Source organism: Dreissena polymorpha, chromosome 13 (genome assembly GCF_020536995.1).
Source record: "Dreissena polymorpha isolate Duluth1 chromosome 13, UMN_Dpol_1.0, whole genome shotgun sequence".
NCBI lineage: Eukaryota > Metazoa > Mollusca > Bivalvia > Myida > Dreissenidae > Dreissena > Dreissena polymorpha.
Window position 1 is genome coordinate 54,489,232 of NC_068367.1, and position 26,222 is coordinate 54,515,453.

Genomic DNA, 26,222 nt, shown 5'->3' on the forward strand with positions numbered 1-26,222 from the left:
TTTCAGCCAGTGTTAATTAACATGAAACTTTCAGTTATTTAATTTCTTTAATCTGTCCAATCATTGGATATTATAGCATGTTAGAAAACAAACTACAATTGCAAACAATGACAGCTACCTTGGCGAAATGTTGTTCATGATTTCATGAACACTTCAAGCCAATCAGGAAATGTTCATGAACCGTTCTCAAAAAGTATCTGATCTTGGTTCATGAACTTTTGGACATGAACTGTTCTTAAGACACGTTCATGAACAGTTTATGAATTTTTGTTGAACACTTCAAAGTTCATGAACAGTTCTTCATCTAACCATAAATACTTAGTAATGAACATTTCATGAACAATTATTTCTTATGACTTTTCTGAGACAGACTTTGAGGATCCATCATGAATAATTCATGAATTCCTTTGTGCTAGATGTTTCATAAATATTTTTGAAAGTAATATTGAAATGTCTAGCATACTAATCTTGTAGATTTGTGAAACCTGTGAAGTTAGTATGAATATGCATAGTATTTTCACCACTGTAAGTAAGAGTTCTTGACCTGTTCTAGAGAATTTTAAGAACATTTGTACAAGAACTGTTCAAGAACTGCCTTCAGGAACAGTTCAATAACTTTTTAAGGACCTTTCCTGTTCTTGAATTATTCTTAAACTATTCTTGAACACTTTAAGAACTTTTTTGAACAACATGTTTCCTTCTGATGTTCTTAAACAGGTCTACACAATGTTTTTGAACATATGATGGACTTTTTAAGAATCCAATATGTTCTTAAAAGGATCTGTCATTGTTCTTGAAAGACTTAAAAGACAAGTTTAAGAACGTTTTAAGGACATCTTATTTCAAGAACAGTTTAAGATGATATCAAGAACTCAAACATGTACATTGCATTGCTGTTTTTACAAAGGAAGAATATTGTGTGCACAGGAAGTTGAAACGGAAGGCACATGGTTTATGTTATATTTGAAAATGTAAGTCTTTAATAAATTACTGGCTGAACTGATCAGTCATTGGTTCCATTTCAAGTTCTTTGGCACTGTAAGTGTAACCATTTCAGGGAAACCATTGATTAGTAAATGATTCTTGAACCGAAAATGAGACTATTCATAATCTTTTCAATACATGAATTATTCATGAACGTATAGTGCAAAGTTGTATTATGAAATTTAAAGAGTATTATCAAACCACTTGTATCTCAGTTATTAGTGTTATATTTAAATTATTGTTATATGTTGCTATCAATATGTTAAGTGCTAATACAAGACTTGTTTCTTCTTACCCTGACCTGTTTGTTGAGCTTTGGTAACACTTATTGGTAACCTTTGCATAAATTGACAAATTCTTGTTCATGAATAGTTCATGAACACTTCATGCCACCTCAGTTCATGAACTCTTGAAGAACTATGGTTCATGAACTATTCATGAACTATTTTCTGGTGAACAGAAAATGAGCCATTGAAAAATAGAAGAAAAATGTTCATGAACAGCAAAACCCTGAAGAATTTTTCAAGAATTGTGTTGTTAATGAACTGTTCAAGAACACTTCATGCCATTAGTGTTCATGAATAGTTCATGAACATTTCATGCCATAATGGTTCAAGAATAGTTCATGAACACTTCATGCCATAAGGGTTCAAGAATAGTTCATGAACACTTCATGCCATTTGGTTTCAAGAATATTTCATGAACATTTCATGCCATTAGTGTTCATGAACTAAAATTTCAAGAACATTTCACAGACATGGCTCATTTTCTGTTCACTGACTATTCGTGAACAATTCATGAACTCAGTTCACAAACAGTTCATGAACAGTTCACGAATTATTCGTGAAATGAAGAACAACATTTCGCAGGGGTAATTTAAAGCTTGTAAGAATGTTTTCTTTAATGTATTTGCATTAGATCATAAACAAGAGCAGTCAAAGGACAGCGCGCTCGACTATTCGAGTGCTTGACAGTATAACGTAAGCAATCATGGGTAAATTGTTCATATTCAATAATTTATTAGACGATCTTAAAAAAAAAAGGGGAAAAAAAAATCGAGGGGGGGGGGGTTGAGAGGGGGTATAATGTGAGGTGTGGTCATTTATTAAAGGATCTTTCATAAATAAAAAGGAAAAAAAGTTGTTGAGGGGAGGGTATGGGGGGGGAGGGGGGGTATAATGTGGGGTGTGGTAATTTATAAGATAATGTTTAAAAAAAAATGGGGGGGGGGAGGTTGGGGGGGAGTGGGGGGGGAGAGGGGGGTATGATGTGGGGTGGGGTAAATTATTAGATGATGCTTAAAAAAATTGTGGGGGGGGGGGGTAGGTTGGGGGGGGGGGGGAAGGGATTCTGGGTAGGAGCGTGGGGTATTGTTTTGGCGGAATCCATTGTGGTATTCAGGTAATGGTTGTTTTGTCAAAGTAATAATAAAATGTTATAAATGGCAATGTAAGCAAAATGTTCAATTATCTAAGTGTTAAAGGGGCCATAATTATGTCAAAATGCTTGATACAGTGGTCTGCTCTTGTTTATAGGTTGGGGTCATGTTGGTAAACAAGTATGCACAATATAAAAGCAATATGTCAAAGGATATAGGAAATATTTGGGGTAGTACGCAAACTTTAACATAGATTTATCAATAATATGCATATTCTAAGTAAAAAAGGGGCAATAATTCTGTCAAAATGCTTGATACAGTTGTCTGCTCTTGATTATAGGTTGGGGTTATGATGGTAAACAAGCATGCAACATATGAAAGCAATATGTCAATGGACATTGAAAATATTTGGGGTAGTACGCAAACGTTAACATTTGCTGCATATTCTAAGTGGAAAAGGGGTCATAATTATGACAAAATCCTTGATAGAGTTGTCTGCTCTTGTTTATAGGTTGGGGTCATGTTGGTAAACAAGTATGCAAAATATGAAAGCAATATGTCAAGGGACATTGAAAATAGTTGGGGCAGTACGCAAACTTTAACATTTGCTGCATATTCTAAGTGAAAAAGGGGCCATAATTATGACAAAATGCTCGATAGAGATGTCTTCTATTGTTTATAGGTTGGGGTCATGTTGGTAAACAAGTATGCAAAATATGAAAGCAATATGTCAAGGGACAAAGAAAATATTCGGGGTATTACGAAAACTTTAACATTTGCACGCTAACGCAGACGCTAACGCCAACGCTCACGCCGACGCCGGGGTGAGTAGGATAGCTCCACTATATATATTTCATATATAATAGTCGAGCTAAAAATGACACTACTTATTTCCCATTGATTGGCCTAAAATGTTTGCATAATGTTTATTCTGAAAGCTTCCTTAATAAACAAGATCATCGAGTCATAAATTTTGGAAACATTAAACAATATTTCAAAGCATAGATCTATCACACTAACGTATCTGTCACAAAAACATTTGTTGCAAATGAAAATTCTTAAAACTATTTTTCAACATAGGCAACATAAAAAGCTGACTCTTTATCACAACATACAAAGGTCATATTAAGAAGCCATGTACCTTTTACTTGTTTATATTGGATAAATTGTTGATTAAATTTTTAAAAGTTGTAGCTTGTATAGTATTTATAATTAAACAGTTTTATCAGAAAGGATAAATATTCATTATAAAACAAAATGGATCATGTTAAAAGAACTGCGACTTACAAATTATTTTTGGAAATAATTGCCCATTTATTGTTGCTTATCATTAAATAGACAACTAATTAAAGTTCTGATGAGTGAATATTCAAATGTGAGGTTATAAAACACCAAGTAGGGAAATACGGAAATATCTTGATATAAATGTAGCACCCTCCTTTTTCTCCCCTGCCCCCTCCCCCTATTCTGCCTCATGAAATCAAAAACACAAGTAGATCTTAATGTTAATCCTTACATTGTATAATAATTTGAGCAAATATTCAATGACGAATAAAATCTGTGTTTAAATAACTAATTCACCAGTATTGCACCATGTAATAACTTGTATTTAGGAATTAACTAGAATGATCCAACTTTTCACCCTTTTTATTCAGGCACCGTACCTTTTGTGATCTAAGATTTTTACCAACCACAAGCGCATTACTTTGAGCGGTTTGTAGCATGGCATCAAAACATTATTATAACAAAGGTTTTTAAGTATATTAATAATACCATCCTATCATTGTATTTGAACAATACTTGCTTCAAGTGCATATCATAATTATTGTCCCGGCAAAATAAATAGTGTCTTAATACTTTTGTAAAATTTTGCATGATCAACAAGTTAAATTAACTAGATTCATTTGACAAAGATAGGACTTTTTTACAATCTATTTTACATTCAAATTATTATCCTTAAAAGCATTCAGAAATGTTGTAGTATTAGTTAAGTATAACAACTATCAAATAATTAAATACAATTACCCTGTCATCCAGAATTTCCCAACTAGTTGTCAAGCTATCCAGCAAGAATTTTCTGCCATAAGAGCTCTATAGAATTGCGATCTGAGTTTACTGCTGATCCAAACCAGTGAGTGGGCCTGTCCAATATTCCATTACACAGACACAGGCAGCAATAAGGCCTGGTTCTGGTAAAGTTTTATGCATGTGCGTAAAGTGTTGACCCAGATTAGCCTGTGCATGATCGACAAGGCTTATCTGGGACTGCACTTATCTGGGACTGCACTTATCTGGGACTGCACTTATCTGGGACTTCACTTATCTGGGACTGCACTTATCTGGGACATCTGGGACTGCACTTATCTGGGACTGCACTTATCTGGGACTGCACTTATCTGGGACTGCACTTATCTGGGACTTCACTTATCTAGGACTGCACTTATCTGGGACATCTGGGACTGCACTTATCTGGGACTGCACTTATCTGGGACTGCACTTATCTGGGACTGCACTTATCTGGGACTGCACTTATCTGGGACTGCACTTATCTAGGACTGCACTTATCTAGGACTGCACTTATCTGGGACTGCACTTTTCATTTTTATGAATTTTTTTGTTTTAAATGGAGTCTCTTCTTAACCCTTTGCATGCTGGGAAATTTGTAGTCTGCTAAAATGTTGTCTGCTGAATTTCTAAAATTAGCATTTTCTTAGAATTTTTTCAAAGAATACTATCAGAATAGCAAACAGTTTGGACCCTGATGAGACGCCAGGTTCTGTGGCATCTCATCTGGATCCAAACTGTTTGCAAAGGCCTTTAAAATTCGATTCCAGCGCTGAAAGGGTTAACAAAAAATCCAGTGCGGATTGCACTGTAAATCCAGGCAGAAAGTGGTGTGCGGACTGCACAGGATAATCTGTGACAATACTTTACGCACATGCATTTACATCAGAGGCATGCCGCATTGGATGGAGCTGGGATGCAACCGCCTCACAGACATTAAACTGGTTCCCTGCATTGGTCACAATAATAACATCAGAAGCATGCAGCATTGGATAGAGCTGGGATGCAACCTCCACACAGACATTAAAGTGGTCTACAATAATAACATCAGAAGCATGCCACACTGGAGGGAGCTGGGGTGCAACCTCTGCACAGACATTGAACTGTTTCCCCGCGTTTTCACCAAATTAATTTTTGTCTGAATGCCACATTGGGATGGAGCTGGATCGCAAGCTCTTCACATATAATTGACTGGTTCCCAGCATAATTTACCAAATTATTTATTGACTGCGACCATTAAATAAACAAAATTATGCATACAAGTTCATAAATTTTAATAAGTTTCCATAATCATTAGACAACTAAGTAATAACCACGAATATTCAATAATTGCTGCAAAAGTATACCATAACCATATTGTTTTCCAAGGCCTCAAAATTGACAATAAAGTGAAAGCATCAAAAAGTAAAAGCGAACCCCTTAATTAAACAAGATGTGTTTGTGAAACACTATGTCACCTCCCATATATTTGACCTTTGACCTTGAAGGATGACCTTGACCTTTCACCACTCAAAATGTGCAGCTCCATGAGATACACATGCATGCCAAATATCAAGTTGCTATCTTCGCTATTGCATAAGTTATGGCCAATGTTAAAGTTTGACACATTAACAAACCAACAAACAGACAGGGCAAAAACAATATGTCCCCCAGTATAGACTGGGGCCAGACATAAACATGTCTGACAAACCAAATTAAAGCATAATGTAAACAATCCGATAATTTCATTATAACATGCATACCTAACAAGATGGGAACAAATAAATGTTTGTTTAGTCAATAGCATTTGGAATTCGAAAGCTGTTGTTTGCCAAAACTGCAAAACACGGAGGATTGAGCAAGAAAGTGCTGTATGGCCTAATAATCTTTGTAAAGTTTGATTACAAATTAAATGTAAGACTTGAAATTCAGCAATTTCTTATAGCATTGTCATAAAGTAGCTTCAATCTAATAAAGATGTGCCAAGTTTCAGTTTCATATGTCTTAAGTACATTAGAACAGATCATTTAAAAAACATCGACGTCACATTATAATAGTTTGGTTATCAATATTCCAACTTTAAACTACCATTTTGTAAGCTTCAAAGTCAAATCTTGATCATGTATTTACATCTGACTACAAACATTTTCCACTGGCTTGTTGTTGTAGTTTCTTCAGTCACGTTTGCTTGAATAAAACAAAGGCACTGATGTTGATTAAGCTTGCATCTAATTGCTCAAGCACATTTGATGTCTTACCTCAAATGCCATCAATTGACTACCCATTTACAAACATCACAAGTTCATAATTTATGTAAATCTTGATTGAAATACAGTCAAAACAAGATGATGTGGATCGTGATATTACAAAATAATGGTGCTATAATACAAACAAAAGCTACGGTCTTGTCATTTTGTCTACATGTGTACTTGATTCAATGCAAACAAGATGTAACACTGTGTTACATGAATTGGGAATAAGATATAAAACTTGGAAAGAACATGATTTTGGTGATTTTCGATATGCTGCACTAAAATCAAGAAGCTGACATTATGGATTTGGCCTTTGGTAATTTAGGTAAACCCTTATAGAAAATTTGCTCACATGGATCATTTTACCAAAATTACTTTGTTGAATATAATATTAATATAGCTCTCCTCTGTACATCCACATAATAAACTTTCAGTCATCAAACTTTACGATTAGATTCATTATCACATCCCATCATTGATAATACAGAATGATGATTTGTTATGGTTTAGGAAAGATGGGATAATCCAATGAATGATAAAATCCAATTATATTAATAATCTGGTTAGTCTTGTGACTTTTCAAATAATCATGATTCAACTGTATTTCCATAAATAGCTACGCAAAAATAAAATATAATGTTTTCTATTCTACTAACAAAATTAATGTTATGAAAGAACTCCAAGAAAATGAAAGAACTCCAAGAAAATTAAGCACGCCCTTACAAATTGTCAAGCATTGGGGTCGGTTATTAAGCAGTAATATCAATCAGGCATAGCCAGCAAGTCTGCACTCCCAGGATAGGCCTATAATAAATATCACCAGAGAGAGATTACTGTACGTGTCAGCACACTCAGTGACAGGAGACCAGAAAATGCAAATGAAAGACCGCCCTCCTCCTTGTTGGCACTTCAGACATGTCACACCAGATATTTAATATTTGTCTGCTGTCATCAGAAACTGATTGGGTTCCATTGGCTTGAAAAGAGACATCAGGAAAAGGTTGTTTTAATATATTATATTATATTATATATAGTTATTAAATGGGCATTACTTATCACCAGTGGCAATATTTTTTTCATGTTTTTTTTAAAAACATATTTGCAAAAACTTGAACAATTTTCAACAATAAATCATTTATCCATTTGATATAATCACATACACAATTATCTCTATTTAATGGGGTTACAAAAAGTGCAAGAGATTTAATTCATCATTGAATAGCACTAGAATTACCCCCAGGTTGTCATCCATCAGTACAAAAGAAGATTATTAGCTTGTTGTTTTTTCTACCATTTATCTCATGGTACCAGAGACGGAAACTGAATGCATCAATGCTTCAGCTGCCAAGCTTTTCTATTCTATCAACACAAGTGGCTAATGAAACCCACTCAATCAAAAGAGAAATGCCAACATTTCAAGGCACTTTTTTGCATGATAAACAGACAATTTTACAGAGATGTACAATTTTCAATTCCCTGAAATTTAATAGAAGGCAATTATTAAGTTAGACTGCTTGGAAGAGCTTCCACTGGGTATGCTATTACTGCCCAGACTCTTGATAAATCATTTAAGTAAAATGTGATTTGAAATTCGATTTAAAATTAATTTGCATCAATCATGACAATAAAGCACGAAAATTAACCTTATTTAAAAAATCAAAACCCTGCTAGTTGTTTCTTCCATTTAAAATCTTGATATTATGAACATTTTTTTTTTAATCCATTATTTCTTTTTTTATACTGGTGAATAAAAGGACCTTTGAATACAATAACTAAATCCCATATAAACGAATCATGAACATGCTAATATATGTCATCATCAATTTTCCTTAGAGGATTCAATCAGTCTATAAAATCAGTCACTACCAAATGCAAAATTACCAATGTACACCAAACAGTGTATCTTCACCTCAATTAACATTCTGCACCAAACACTCTATCATCACCAATTTAATTTAGTCATCAAACACTCTGTCTTCACCAATTAACATTATGAACCAAACAAACTAATATCACCAATTAACATTATGCACCAAACAGTCTATCTTCACCAATTAACATTATGCACCCAATAGTCTATCTTCACCAATTACCATTATGCACCAAACATTCTATCTTCATCTAATTACATGAAGACAGTCCATCTTCACTTATAGTTCATTAGTATATATTCCTAAAAGAGATGTATTATGTCTCATCAAACAAAATGTTTAAAGATTTCAACACACAACATTCTGGGTTTTCTGCACATGACACAAAACGTGAAATACATGGACAAAGAGTCTTAATTATCCATGTTTGTTCATTGATTTCAGCCAGTGTTAATTAACATGAAACTTTCAGTTATTTAATTTCTTTAATCTGTCCAATCATTGGATATTATAGCATGTTAGAAAACAAACTACAATTGCAAACAATGACAGCTACCTTGGCGAAATGTTGTTCATGATTTCATGAACACTTCAAGCCAATCAGGAAATGTTCATGAACCGTTCTCAAAAAGTATCTGATCTTGGTTCATGAACTTTTGGACATGAACTGTTCTTAAGACACGTTCATGAACAGTTTATGAATTTTTGTTGAACACTTCAAAGTTCATGAACAGTTCTTCATCTAACCATAAATACTTAGTAATGAACATTTCATGAACAATTATTTCTTATGACTTTTCTGAGACAGACTTTGAGGATCCATCATGAATAATTCATGAATTCCTTTGTGCTAGATGTTTCATAAATATTTTTGAAAGTAATATTGAAATGTCTAGCATACTAATCTTGTAGATTTGTGAAACCTGTGAAGTTAGTATGAATATGCATAGTATTTTCACCACTGTAAGTAAGAGTTCTTGACCTGTTCTAGAGAATTTTAAGAACATTTGTACAAGAACTGTTCAAGAACTGCCTTCAGGAACAGTTCAATAACTTTTTAAGGACCTTTCCTGTTCTTGAATTATTCTTAAACTATTCTTGAACACTTTAAGAACTTTTTTGAACAACATGTTTCCTTCTGATGTTCTTAAACAGGTCTACACAATGTTTTTGAACATATGATGGACTTTTTAAGAATCCAATATGTTCTTAAAAGGATCTGTCATTGTTCTTGAAAGACTTAAAAGACAAGTTTAAGAACGTTTTAAGGACATCTTATTTCAAGAACAGTTTAAGATGATATCAAGAACTCAAACATGTACATTGCATTGCTGTTTTTACAAAGGAAGAATATTGTGTGCACAGGAAGTTGAAACGGAAGGCACATGGTTTATGTTATATTTGAAAATGTAAGTCTTTAATAAATTACTGGCTGAACTGATCAGTCATTGGTTCCATTTCAAGTTCTTTGGCACTGTAAGTGTAACCATTTCAGGGAAACCATTGATTAGTAAATGATTCTTGAACCGAAAATGAGACTATTCATAATCTTTTCAATACATGAATTATTCATGAACGTATAGTGCAAAGTTGTATTATGAAATTTAAAGAGTATTATCAAACCACTTGTATCTCAGTTATTAGTGTTATATTTAAATTATTGTTATATGTTGCTATCAATATGTTAAGTGCTAATACAAGACTTGTTTCTTCTTACCCTGACCTGTTTGTTGAGCTTTGGTAACACTTATTGGTAACCTTTGCATAAATTGACAAATTCTTGTTCATGAATAGTTCATGAACACTTCATGCCACCTCAGTTCATGAACTCTTGAAGAACTATGGTTCATGAACTATTCATGAACTATTTTCTGGTGAACAGAAAATGAGCCATTGAAAAATAGAAGAAAAATGTTCATGAACAGCAAAACCCTGAAGAATTTTTCAAGAATTGTGTTGTTAATGAACTGTTCAAGAACACTTCATGCCATTAGTGTTCATGAATAGTTCATGAACATTTCATGCCATAATGGTTCAAGAATAGTTCATGAACACTTCATGCCATAAGGGTTCAAGAATAGTTCATGAACACTTCATGCCATTTGGTTTCAAGAATATTTCATGAACATTTCATGCCATTAGTGTTCATGAACTAAAATTTCAAGAACATTTCACAGACATGGCTCATTTTCTGTTCACTGACTATTCGTGAACAATTCATGAACTCAGTTCACAAACAGTTCATGAACAGTTCACGAATTATTCGTGAAATGAAGAACAACATTTCGCAGGGGTAATTTAAAGCTTGTAAGAATGTTTTCTTTAATGTATTTGCATTAGATCATAAACAAGAGCAGTCAAAGGACAGCGCGCTCGACTATTCGAGTGCTTGACAGTATAACGTAAGCAATCATGGGTAAATTGTTCATATTCAATAATTTATTAGACGATCTTAAAAAAAAAGGGGAAAAAAAAATCGAGGGGGGGGGGGGTTGAGAGGGGGTATAATGTGAGGTGTGGTCATTTATTAAAGGATCTTTCATAAATAAAAAAGGAAAAAAAGTTGTTGAGGGGAGGGTATGGGGGGGGAGGGGGGGTATAATGTGGGGTGTGGTAATTTATAAGATAATGTTTAAAAAAAAATGGGGGGGGGAGGTTGGGGGGGAGTGGGGGGGGGGAGAGGGGGGTATGATGTGGGGTGGGGTAAATTATTAGATGATGCTTAAAAAAATTGTGGGGGGGGGGTAGGTTGGGGGGGGGGGGAAGGGATTCTGGGTAGGAGCGTGGGGTATTGTTTTGGCGGAATCCATTGTGGTATTCAGGTAATGGTTGTTTTGTCAAAGTAATAATAAAATGTTATAAATGGCAATGTAAGCAAAATGTTCAATTATCTAAGTGTTAAAGGGGCCATAATTATGTCAAAATGCTTGATACAGTGGTCTGCTCTTGTTTATAGGTTGGGGTCATGTTGGTAAACAAGTATGCACAATATAAAAGCAATATGTCAAAGGATATAGGAAATATTTGGGGTAGTACGCAAACTTTAACATAGATTTATCAATAATATGCATATTCTAAGTAAAAAAGGGGCAATAATTCTGTCAAAATGCTTGATACAGTTGTCTGCTCTTGATTATAGGTTGGGGTTATGATGGTAAACAAGCATGCAACATATGAAAGCAATATGTCAATGGACATTGAAAATATTTGGGGTAGTACGCAAACGTTAACATTTGCTGCATATTCTAAGTGGAAAAGGGGTCATAATTATGACAAAATCCTTGATAGAGTTGTCTGCTCTTGTTTATAGGTTGGGGTCATGTTGGTAAACAAGTATGCAAAATATGAAAGCAATATGTCAAGGGACATTGAAAATAGTTGGGGCAGTACGCAAACTTTAACATTTGCTGCATATTCTAAGTGAAAAAGGGGCCATAATTATGACAAAATGCTCGATAGAGATGTCTTCTATTGTTTATAGGTTGGGGTCATGTTGGTAAACAAGTATGCAAAATATGAAAGCAATATGTCAAGGGACAAAGAAAATATTCGGGGTATTACGAAAACTTAACATTTGCACGCTAACGCAGACGCTAACGCCAACGCTCACGCCGACGCCGGGGGTGAGTAGGATAGCTCCACTATATATATTTCATATATAATAGTCGAGCTAAAAATGACACTACTTATTTCCCATTGATTGGCCTAAAATGTTTGCATAATGTTTATTCTGAAAGCTTCCTTAATAAACAAGATCATCGAGTCATAAATTTTGGAAACATTAAACAATATTTCAAAGCATAGATCTATCACACTAACGTATCTGTCACAAAAACATTTGTTGCAAATGAAAATTCTTAAAACTATTTTTCAACATAGGCAACATAAAAAGCTGACTCTTTATCACAACATACAAAGGTCATATTAAGAAGCCATGTACCTTTTACTTGTTTATATTGGATAAATTGTTGATTAAATTTTTAAAAGTTGTAGCTTGTATAGTATTTATAATTAAACAGTTTTATCAGAAAGGATAAATATTCATTATAAAACAAAATGGATCATGTTAAAAGAACTGCGACTTACAAATTATTTTTGGAAATAATTGCCCATTTATTGTTGCTTATCATTAAATAGACAACTAATTAAAGTTCTGATGAGTGAATATTCAAATGTGAGGTTATAAAACACCAAGTAGGGAAATACGGAAATATCTTGATATAAATGTAGCACCCTCCTTTTTCTCCCCTGCCCCCTCCCCCTATTCTGCCTCATGAAATCAAAAACACAAGTAGATCTTAATGTTAATCCTTACATTGTATAATAATTTGAGCAAATATTCAATGACGAATAAAATCTGTGTTTAAATAACTAATTCACCAGTATTGCACCATGTAATAACTTGTATTTAGGAATTAACTAGAATGATCCAACTTTTCACCCTTTTTATTCAGGCACCGTACCTTTTGTGATCTAAGATTTTTACCAACCACAAGCGCATTACTTTGAGCGGTTTGTAGCATGGCATCAAAACATTATTATAACAAAGGTTTTTAAGTATATTAATAATACCATCCTATCATTGTATTTGAACAATACTTGCTTCAAGTGCATATCATAATTATTGTCCCGGCAAAATAAATAGTGTCTTAATACTTTTGTAAAATTTTGCATGATCAACAAGTTAAATTAACTAGATTCATTTGACAAAGATAGGACTTTTTTACAATCTATTTTACATTCAAATTATTATCCTTAAAAGCATTCAGAAATGTTGTAGTATTAGTTAAGTATAACAACTATCAAATAATTAAATACAATTACCCTGTCATCCAGAATTTCCCAACTAGTTGTCAAGCTATCCAGCAAGAATTTTCTGCCATAAGAGCTCTATAGAATTGCGATCTGAGTTTACTGCTGATCCAAACCAGTGAGTGGGCCTGTCCAATATTCCATTACACAGACACAGGCAGCAATAAGGCCTGGTTCTGGTAAAGTTTTATGCATGTGCGTAAAGTGTTGACCCAGATTAGCCTGTGCATGATCGACAAGGCTTATCTGGGACTGCACTTATCTGGGACTGCACTTATCTGGGACTGCACTTATCTGGGACTTCACTTATCTGGGACTGCACTTATCTGGGACATCTGGGACTGCACTTATCTGGGACTGCACTTATCTGGGACTGCACTTATCTGGGACTGCACTTATCTGGGACTTCACTTATCTAGGACTGCACTTATCTGGGACATCTGGGACTGCACTTATCTGGGACTGCACTTATCTGGGACTGCACTTATCTGGGACTGCACTTATCTGGGACTGCACTTATCTGGGACTGCACTTATCTAGGACTGCACTTATCTAGGACTGCACTTATCTGGGACTGCACTTTTCATTTTTATGAATTTTTTTGTTTTAAATGGAGTCTCTTCTTAACCCTTTGCATGCTGGGAAATTTGTAGTCTGCTAAAATGTTGTCTGCTGAATTTCTAAAATTAGCATTTTCTTAGAATTTTTTCAAAGAATACTATCAGAATAGCAAACAGTTTGGACCCTGATGAGACGCCAGGTTCTGTGGCATCTCATCTGGATCCAAACTGTTTGCAAAGGCCTTTAAAATTCGATTCCAGCGCTGAAAGGGTTAACAAAAAATCCAGTGCGGATTGCACTGTAAATCCAGGCAGAAAGTGGTGTGCGGACTGCACAGGATAATCTGTGACAATACTTTACGCACATGCATTTACATCAGAGGCATGCCGCATTGGATGGAGCTGGGATGCAACCGCCTCACAGACATTAAACTGGTTCCCTGCATTGGTCACAATAATAACATCAGAAGCATGCAGCATTGGATAGAGCTGGGATGCAACCTCCACACAGACATTAAGTGGTCTACAATAATAACATCAGAAGCATGCCACACTGGAGGGAGCTGGGGTGCAACCTCTGCACAGACATTGAACTGTTTCCCCGCGTTTTCACCAAATTAATTTTTGTCTGAATGCCACATTGGGATGGAGCTGGATCGCAAGCTCTTCACATATAATTGACTGGTTCCCAGCATAATTTACCAAATTATTTATTGACTGCGACCATTAAATAAACAAAATTATGCATACAAGTTCATAAATTTTAATAAGTTTCCATAATCATTAGACAACTAAGTAATAACCACGAATATTCAATAATTGCTGCAAAAGTATACCATAACCATATTGTTTTCCAAGGCCTCAAAATTGACAATAAAGTGAAAGCATCAAAAAGTAAAAGCGAACCCCTTAATTAAACAAGATGTGTTTGTGAAACACTATGTCACCTCCCATATATTTGACCTTTGACCTTGAAGGATGACCTTGACCTTTCACCACTCAAAATGTGCAGCTCCATGAGATACACATGCATGCCAAATATCAAGTTGCTATCTTCGCTATTGCATAAGTTATGGCCAATGTTAAAGTTTGACACATTAACAAACCAACAAACAGACAGGGCAAAAACAATATGTCCCCCAGTATAGACTGGGGCCAGACATAAACATGTCTGACAAACCAAATTAAAGCATAATGTAAACAATCCGATAATTTCATTATAACATGCATACCTAACAAGATGGGAACAAATAAATGTTTGTTTAGTCAATAGCATTTGGAATTCGAAAGCTGTTGTTTGCCAAAACTGCAAAACACGGAGGATTGAGCAAGAAAGTGCTGTATGGCCTAATAATCTTTGTAAAGTTTGATTACAAATTAAATGTAAGACTTGAAATTCAGCAATTTCTTATAGCATTGTCATAAAGTAGCTTCAATCTAATAAAGATGTGCCAAGTTTCAGTTTCATATGTCTTAAGTACATTAGAACAGATCATTTAAAAAACATCGACGTCACATTATAATAGTTTGGTTATCAATATTCCAACTTTAAACTACCATTTTGTAAGCTTCAAAGTCAAATCTTGATCATGTATTTACATCTGACTACAAACATTTTCCACTGGCTTGTTGTTGTAGTTTCTTCAGTCACGTTTGCTTGAATAAAACAAAGGCACTGATGTTGATTAAGCTTGCATCTAATTGCTCAAGCACATTTGATGTCTTACCTCAAATGCCATCAATTGACTACCCATTTACAAACATCACAAGTTCATAATTTATGTAAATCTTGATTGAAATACAGTCAAAACAAGATGATGTGGATCGTGATATTACAAAATAATGGTGCTATAATACAAACAAAAGCTACGGTCTTGTCATTTTGTCTACATGTGTACTTGATTCAATGCAAACAAGATGTAACACTGTGTTACATGAATTGGGAATAAGATATAAAACTTGGAAAGAACATGATTTTGGTGATTTTCGATATGCTGCACTAAAATCAAGAAGCTGACATTATGGATTTGGCCTTTGGTAATTTAGGTAAACCCTTATAGAAAATTTGCTCACATGGATCATTTTACCAAAATTACTTTGTTGAATATAATATTAATATAGCTCTCCTCTGTACATCCACATAATAAACTTTCAGTCATCAAACTTTACGATTAGATTCATTATCACATCCCATCATTGATAATACAGAATGATGATTTGTTATGGTTTAGGAAAGATGGGATAATCCAATGAATGATAAAATCCAATTATATTAATAATCTGGTTAGTCTTGTGACTTTTCAAATAATCATGATTCAACTGTATTTCCATAAATAGCTACGCAAAAATAAAATATAATGTTTTCTATTCTACTAACAAAATTAATGTTATGAAAGAACTCCAAGAAAATGAAAGAACTCCAAGAAAATTAAGCACGCCCTTACAAATTGTCAAGCATTGGGGTCGGTTATTAAGCAGTAATATCAATCAGGCATAGCCAGCAAGTCTGCACTCCCAGGATAGGCCTATAATAAATATCACGAGAGAGAGATTACTGTACGTGTCAGCACACTCAGTGACAGGAGACCAGAAAATGCAAATGAAAGACCGCCCTCCTCCTTGTTGGCACTTCAGACATGTCACACCAGATATTTAATATTTGTCTGCTGTCATCAGAAACTGATTGGGTTCCATTGGCTTGAAAAGAGACATCAGGAAAAGGTTGTTTCCAATGACAACACTGGCACCAGAGCGTGGAAATTTGATGTTTTATTATTCCATGTGTGTTCATGTAAGTGTCTGCTTAAAACGCTTGATGTCATCTATGATGACACTAGCACCAGCTCCCATAGGAGTTTTTACAATTATGAAGTTAATATATGAGCTTACTTCTGGAAAAACTTCACTAAATGTATGTGCTTTAAGTGTCCTAGATTAGCATGTGCAGTCAGGGACGACACTTTCTGACTAAACTGGATTTTTGTTAGGAAGAGACTTCCTATAAAAATTAAATTCCTTAAAAGCAGAAAGAGTAGTCACTGATTAGCCAGTGCAGACTGCACAGGCTAATCTGGGATGACACTTTGAGCACATGCATTAAGCCCAGTTTTCACAGAGCAAGACTCATATATATACAGTTTCCCTCTGGAAGCGGTGGTCCCTGCTTTTTTGGAGGATTTGTTCAGCCATTTGGTGGTCAGCTAGTTTACAGGGGCATTTGTGGACAAGCCGACCAAATGGTTTAAAAGATCCTTCAGGAATGTAGGTACTTCCTACCCATGAGGGTAAATGTATGGCTCGAACATGTGAGCCCGCCTGAGAATCTTTACAGATGGCTGAAGGCTCTATAGAAGACCACCCGTTTCATCCTTAACCCTTTACCACTTAGATAAATATTTAACCCTTTACCACTTAGATACATATTTAACCTTTTACCACTTAGATACATATTTAACCCTTCACCACTGAGATACATATTTAACCCTTTACCACTTAGATACGTATTTAACCCTTTACCACTTAGATAAGGGTTTAACCCTTTACTACTTAGATATGTATTAAACCCTTTTCCACTTAGATACGTATTTAACCCTTTACCATTTAGATACATATTTAACCCTTTACCTCTTAGATACATATTTAACCCTTTACTACTTAGATACATATTTAACAATTTACCACTTAGATAGGTATTTAACCCTTTATCACTTAGATACATATTTAACCCTTTACCACTTAGATACATGTTTAACCCTTTACCACTTAGATATGTATTAAATCATGTACCATCTAGATACATATTTAACCCTTTACCACTTAGATACATACACTGTAACTCCAATATAAAGCGCTCCGTTATAACGCTGAATCCAATATAACGCGGAGGGTGCTTGGATCCCATTTTTTCTCCAACCTTCCATTTGATTTCTTATTCAAATCGGTATTATGCAACTTCATGTATTTTCAGACAATTCAAAGATGGCGACAATCACAGTCATGTTGATTGCTTTATTCAACCGTCCGTTGAACCGATTATAATCGCCTCGAGGTTAAACAACACCGACAGCTAATTGGTGTTAATCTGTTGTGTAATGTCAATAAAGGTGTGAAAAACTTGCGTGTCAGTGTTTATTACATGTATTCCTCATCAGAGCGGTTCAGTGCGATAATTTCCATAAGTTAAGTGCAAGCAGGATAGTTATACAATTTCAGTAATTAAAAACGATTGAAACATTCTTTCTTTGATATGGTTGCAGTTTGACTATATTAAATGAGCGGCTGTGAAATATACTGCCTACTGTATAAAACAACCTTTTCTGTCATTTCAGTATCATTCTAGTATTATGTCATTTAATCTTTCAGTTCGTGTATAAGAAATTAAATAATGCAGACGATTTATTTACATGCGAACGCAGTGTACCGGCAATTGTTAACAGAGTTTCACTTTCATTTTCGCGCGGTATCAGAAAGTCCCCGGGAAACACGTTTTTTGCATGCGTATGACGCGATAAAACAATTTTTTGAACATGAGTCGTATTGCATTCAATCTAAATTTAAAGTCGCTCGTCCAATGAAAGCTCTGCCCCATAATGCACTGTACACTTAACATTTCTGAAAATGGCATATATGCGAACGGTTGTGTTCATATATGCGAACGGTTGTGTTTACGAATTTCTTAAACATATATCCTCATTAATGTTCAAGATTATTATTTTTTAAGTTATGTTGTAATTTCATTGGATTATCGGATAAATGTGCACATAAGAAAAGCGGTATGTATACTGTTATTGATACGATTCGGTTTATATGCATGTATTTGCGTCAACACAGCATGGCAATATACATGACCTATATTATAGGCTATTCTATACCTGTTTTTTTATAGCGCCCTGCAGTAAATGAGCTCAAAACCTATAACGCGGATCCGTTATAACCCTGTTTTGCGGCTTGGACCCCATTGACCGCGCTATATTGGAGTTACAGTGTATTTAAACCTTTACCACTAAGATACATATTTAACCCTTTACCACTTAGATATGTGTTTAACGCTTGACCACTTAGATATGTATTAAATCATTTACCATCTAGATACAAATTTAACCCTTTACCACTTAGATACATATTTAACCCTTTACCACTTAGATACACATTTAACCCTTTACCACTTAGATACATGTTTAACCTTTAACCACTTAGATACGTATTTAATCCTTTACCATCTAGATATATATTTAACCCTTTCCCACTTAGATACCTATTAAACCCTTTACCACTTAGATACATTTGAAACCCTTTACCACTTAGAAACGTATTTAACCCCTTACAACTTAGATATGTGTTTAACCCATTACCACTTAGATACATTTTTAACCCTTTACCACTTAGAAATGTATTTAACTCTTTACCACTTAGATATGTGTTTAACCCATTACCACTTAGATATGTATTTAACCCTTCACCAATTAGATATGTATTTAACCCTTTACCATATAGATATGGTAACAGTTTTACGTCAATACTGACATATCTCAACAACTGTAGCCCTGTCTCCCATGTGCCACAAAGTTTTATTCAGAATTCAAATTTAAAGCCCATGCTTTCCCCTTGGAAGAATGACATGATGTACATGAATTCTTATTTTCTCACGTTTTACACAAAATGCACATGGACTGTTAATCTGTTGCTAGAAAATTACAAAATTATCAGAAAAGTACAATCATAATGACGCTTCCTATTTTAAATGCTTAATTAAGCTTCCCAATGCCCCGGATTATTGGATTGCACAATAGTAAAATGGCGGCCATTTTTGGTCCGATTTGGTGGTTTTATTGTCTTTAAATATTTTTGTCCATTTTTGCATTAATAAAACAGCCTGCGTGCTATATATGGGGACGCGCTATACAAGGGAATATACAGCAACCTATGGAAATTGGAGTTTGACTGTTAAAAGCATTCTAATTGGTCAATATTTTAAGTTGAGAGTTAGTTTCATATTTAGAACATTTTTTAGGCATGGGGCCAGCAAACACAAACTGAGAAGATACTAAAATCAGCAAATATAAACAAAAGGAAATGAAAGGAATATTATTTGTCATCATCAATACATAATCCTTATGGTGTCGGCTAGACAATGTTGTGCAATTATTGTTTTATTTATTTATTTATTGCAAGTAAATTATGCCAATTCCTCCTAAACAAGTCTGAGAGAAAAAAATACATGTTCTACCTCCAAGCAGCACAGAAAATGGGCCATTCATGTTTGTATCAAATTAGAACATTATTGAACAATGCAAGCATGACCTATATGCACTTAACAAATTTATACTATTTACATACATAATTGTAAAAGAATTGTTTTGCTTTGATTGGCAAATTTGTTTACTTAGTAACAATATGTCTTTGCAGAATAGTCTTTTATAGTTTCACAGGGTTTTGTCCCTTTGTTCCCCATTTTGTTAATAATGTTTAACCCTTTGCATGCTAGAAAATTTGTTGTCTGCTGAAATAATGTCTGCTGAATTTCTAAAATTAGCATTTTTTTCGATTTTTTAAAGAATACTATCAGAATAGCAAACAGTTTGGATCCTGATGAGACACCACGTTCTGTGGCGTCTCATCTGGATCCAAACTGTTTGCAAAGGCTTTCAAAATTTGGTTCCAGCACTGAAAGAGTAAAACTTTCCAATTTTATCAATAATTCTCATAAGATTATTTAACAACGTAACAGTTTCACAGCTTGATTTTGGATCCATGTACAAAGACAAATTAATAAGGATTTACCTAAACTAATAAAACTGTTTTAGTGAATCTTACATGACATCAAATTATTGGTTGTTTTTGAGAAGTGTTGTCTTTTTGCTTATGTCATTGTCTTGGTACAGCATTCCTTGCCAATCAACAAACATTTTAATGATGCAATATGTATCTCTTCTTAATCAAGATTCCATTATAATAGTGTTGTTTATTGTTGATTTGATTTCACTACAAATGTTTTCTTTATTGGTTTACTACAATCACCTGGTAACACCAAACAATCCTGTCAAAGACCAAACTAGTATATAAGGTGCTGCAGACACTACATCTACACTGCATAACTAGTTTGAATAAATGTGTTAATTCACTTGGGCATTGCAGTCCGGCTTCCTCTTCTACCTCTCACAACAAGCATAAGAAGTCGTAACCTTGAAGTTACTGGAATCACAATTTACCATTGAACAATAAAATCAGCAAGAACATTCATGACCCAGCAAAATCCGTAACAAAACCGTTGTTACAATAGAGCAAATTGCTGCTTATACCATTCAATATTTAGAACACAAGTAAGTCTCTTTCGGAATATTCTCAAGCAAGGCTACAATGGTGTAGTGGATTTGGTGTCAGCCTTGTGATCCTGAGGAAGCCGATATGATGTAGTGGATTAGGTGTCAGCCTTGTGATCCTGAGTATCCAGTTTTGATCTCACTAGAGGAGCGTTCTCAAGACCTTTCCAAAGACATCAAGTACTGGTTCTTCTCACAAAATACACTTGAGTGTCTTTCTAAAACTAAGGCTTTCCATGCAATTAAGCTAAAATAGATATGGTAAAACTTCACTGCATATTGAACATATATTGACACCAAGCAATTTTCCCAATGCTGATAATGACAAACTTCAACTTCCAATTATTTTAAATGTATCTCTTAAAGTAACAAGAATATCAGTGAAACTGATGGATGTTCCCCAATGATGCGCTTTGTAAATCTATGTGTTAATAACCACCTAAAAAAATCTATTATTAGCCTTGGTAACCTTGACCTTGACCCCAGTGACCTCAAACCTCATCAAAAGGTAGAGGTCTATGCAAGGTACCTACATGCCATATATGTAAGAGATCGGTAAAATAATGAAGGTGCTATGAGAAACTGTAACAAAAGTGTGACGGAAAAATATATTATTAGCCTCAGTGACCTTGACCCCAGTGACCTCAAACCTCATCAAAAGGAAGAGGTCCATGCAAGGTACCTACATGCAAAATATGAAAGAGATCGGTAAAGTATTGAAGGTGCTATGACAACTGTAACAAAAGTGTGACGGAAGGAAGGAAGGAAGTAAGGAACTACAAACTGGCAACTATATGCTCCACCGAAAATATTTCGTGGAGCATAAAAATGATCAATATTATTAACAACCTAATACAAAATGTACAGATATTTTTTACTAAAAGATTCCATTTCATAAACAATTTAATTATCCAAAAGCAAATTGGTTGAATTGATATCTCCAGCCAAATGAATTTTGTTTATGGATGGGTACAAATCCCTTGATGTACGATATAGTAATACAAGATGAAGGGTAGGGTAATTGTTCATATGCAAGGCGATTCCCCTTATTGATATCTATACATCTATGAAGTTTCATGTTTCAATCTTGTATCATATCTCAGATAAAGCACTCAAAATGTTACATCATACACATTTAATAAAGAACAATAACGCTTATTTAAGAAAGTGTATGGTTATGGTTCTTGTGCAGGCACATCTTTCATTGATCTCTACACACCCATGAAGTTTCATTTTGAAATATTGTATCGTATCTGAATTATAGCCTTGAAAAGTTACATTATACAATAACAATAAAAGACAATTACTATTGTTTAAGAATGTGTAGGGTTATGCAGAGCTCCAGATAAGGTTTTGTGAAATTCTTAACGTTACTACCAGATTTTCAAAAATAATTCTTAACTCTGAAATTTTATTCTTAACGTTACTACTAGGTTTTGGAAAATAATTCTTAACTTTTCTAAATGACCTAAAAATAAATAATAATGGTTATTTTCATGCAAAAAATCAAAATAAACATACTTGCAACTTAATTTAAACGAGTTCAACAGTGTCTATTCAATAGTATACAATTTTATTTTTCAAATACCTTCATATGCCCAAACTGTGCTTAGATTGCATGCCTTCGATGAATTTTTACATATTTCACAATTAAAACGGGTCTCCCCTTCAATCTTTTCAACGATTGGCCACGGGAATTGTCCCTTCCACTCGTTCAATGTTTTTTGTTTAAGTTTGGACCCGTCGTGTTGCGTTTTTTTTATATAGCTTTTCCGACTGTTTCGGCAACTGAACATACAACATCGAATAAGATCTTTTCTATAATGTCTTTCTTAACATTCAACTTCGGCTCACTTTGCGTACAATATGTTAAAAGCGTGTTTTTGCACACTTTGCAGTTTTTAGGACGCTCCCTGGGCGCCGCCATTGTTTTTTGACAGATAGACTGTACACGCCGCTTTTATTGGAAAAAAAACATTTTATATAAGCACCGAAAAGATCTTTCATACGCAAAAAGAACTCAATAAAAATCGATACAAACGGATGTAAAAATAATATTCGTAACTTGATTTTGTAATTCTTAATGGTACGACAAGATTTTAAAATAAGTACGTAACGGACTTGAAAATAATTAGTAATTACGAAAATACGACCCTTATCTGGAGCTCTGGGGTTATGGTTTTTAAGCATGGCCATTCTCATCATTGATATCAATATACCCATGAAGGTACATGTTGAAATCTTGTATGGAATCTGAGATGTAGCCCTGAAAAGTTACATCGTACAAAAAAAGAAAGGGCAATAACTCTGTAGTGTTATGATTCTTGTGCATAGCACTTCTCTTCATTGACATATATTATCCAAACAAATGGATGGATAGATGGACGTACCGACAGAAAGACAACCCCAATTCTAATCTATCTTTTCCTTTGGCAGGGAATAATTATCAAAGAAGGGTACTGCGCAATTCTGATATAACAAACACTGTAACCCATATGACATTAAAAAAGAAAAAAGAAAGTCCATCTTGCATTGTCTTAGATGGTAAAGTATGTAAACCAGTTTTGAGTTTTACTAATACCAATTAATTTATCACTCAACATTACATTGCAATGTGACACACAACAAATAACATCAACACATAATTTCTTGTTTACATTTGATTTTGGCATTGATGCCCTAGGGTAAGCCAATAGTAAAAGTTAAGAAAATGGCATTCAATATGACACATGACCATCAATGTGACTTATGACCATCAATGTGACACATGACCATCAATGTGACACATTCCATTATATGTGACATATGACATTAAATGTGACACATGACCATCAATGTGACACATGCCATTAAATGTGACATGACATTAACTGTGACACATGACCATCAATGTGACACATGCCATTAAATGTTACACATGCCATTAAATGTGACACATGCCATTAAATGTGACACATGCCATTAACTGTGACACATGCCATTAAATGTGACACATGCCCATCAATGTGATGCATGACCATCAATGTGACACATGACTATCAATGTGACACATGACAATCAATGTTTCACATGCCATTAAATGTGACACATGACATTGAATGTGACACATGACCATCAATTTGACACATGCGATTAAATGTGACACATGCCATTAAATGTGACACATGACCATCAATTAGACACATGCCATTAAATGTGACACATGCCATTAAATGTGACACATGGCCATCAATGAGACACATGCCATTAAATGTGACACATGCCATTAAATGTGACACATGACCATCAATGTGACACATGCCATTAAACGTTACACATGACCAACGTAACAGATGATATTCAATGTGTAACATGATATTCAATTCAACACATGACATCCAATATAACACATGACAATGATCAACGATGCATGACACTTGAGAAGAACAAAAATGGCTGACCTAATGAGTTTGAATTAAATTACCTAAGCACTACACACGACATTCAACATGATAAAAAAAAAAGCAAAAATTATGCATAACAATGTGCAACGGCACACAAGATAACATAGTGCAAATATTATTGAATTGTCTTGTTTTGACCTAACACATGTAACCAACACAAGACACACACAATTATGACAATCAATAAATGACAGTCTATCAAGAACAAATTGATTATACATTGTTGTTTATTGCATTGAAATATTGCTTGTCGTGTCAAGTGTTGTGTTGGTCGTAGTATTAAGTATTAAGTATGGCACTAACTATATTCCGTAATGTAAGTAGGTCAAGCAAAGTTCTTTGACAACTTACCTACAGTGTACATCCCAACATGATTGAAGGTGTACTTGGGTCTTGCAAGGATTTCCAGTGCATCACGCATCATCAGGGTGTCATGGTAACTGCTGTTGTCCCCGGTAACCATCCGTCTGACCTTGACCTCGTGACCCAGTTTAGTGTCATCTGCAAAACAAATCGTTGTTTGGATGTCTTTTGATTGCATGATGCTCTGTCATGTTAATCTGATGTTACACTAGTTGTATGATTAAATCTCAAATTGACTGATTGCAAAGAAACATACAAAACCAAAAAAAAACATGCTTAATTTAAAGGAAACATTATTCAGATGCACATAATATATAAATGCATGTTTCCATTCACAATTTATTGGCCACCAGACAAAAGCCTGTCCAATTTCGGTCAAATTCACAAACACATGGTGCAGAAAATGACCAAATGATGCTTATTTCGTATAATCAAAACCGCAATTACAGCGGAAGAAAACTGTTTTTCCAATGTCTCTTTCAACTTGATAAGGGCAAGAACAATTGTGAGAGACCTCAGTTGCCTATAGATCTGAAAAGAAATTAGTTTTTTCGATAATTGGGCCCGACAGAGCTGAACGCGTACAGCCCTTTAGGAGGCCTGCGACAAATTGACCAATTTGCATGATAATAACAACAATCTTTGGGGATCCTAGATTATGGAAAATATAAATATGAAATAGAAAATGAAACTTTGCATCAAACTGTGAACTGTTAAGGAGGATACTTACTTGTCTATGCATCATTTCAAAATGTGGATGGCAAATTATTAAATTGCTTAATTGCCTCACCTGTGCACTTATGTACTTGTCTTCAATTAATTTTTTTTTAACCCATTTATGCCTAGTGGACTGTCCCATCCTTCTAAATTGGATCAATTTATTTCCAAAATTAGGGATGTCGAGTATATTTATTTCTATATTAAGAATATTTCTTACAGAATTTTTTTTAAGCAAACAGCGAAGACCCTGATGCGACGCCGCATCATGCGTCGTCTCATCTGGGTCTACGCTGTTTGCCAAGGCCTTTTTTCTAGACGCTAGGCATAAATGGGTTAAGTTACTAATATAACTATTTATGCAATCATTTTTGATCTAATAGGACCTTTGGCCTTTTCCATACACAGTGTGAAAAAGCAGGGCATTATACCCATATGAGATTTATATTATCCCTGAACAAGATGCGTTTGTGAAACACA

General features: G+C 34.5%; 1 protein-coding gene across 1 annotated transcript in view; it reads right to left on the minus strand.

Moving 5' to 3' along the window:
- LOC127854678 (uncharacterized) overlaps window positions 1-26,222 on the minus strand; it is a 131,980-nt gene that overhangs the window by 65,924 nt on the left and 39,834 nt on the right. Inside the window, exon 5 of the mRNA XM_052389739.1 lies at window positions 25,014-25,163. Within this exon, the coding sequence (XP_052245699.1) occupies window positions 25,014-25,163 (150 nt within the window). The remainder of the gene's footprint in view (window positions 1-25,013; window positions 25,164-26,222) is intronic.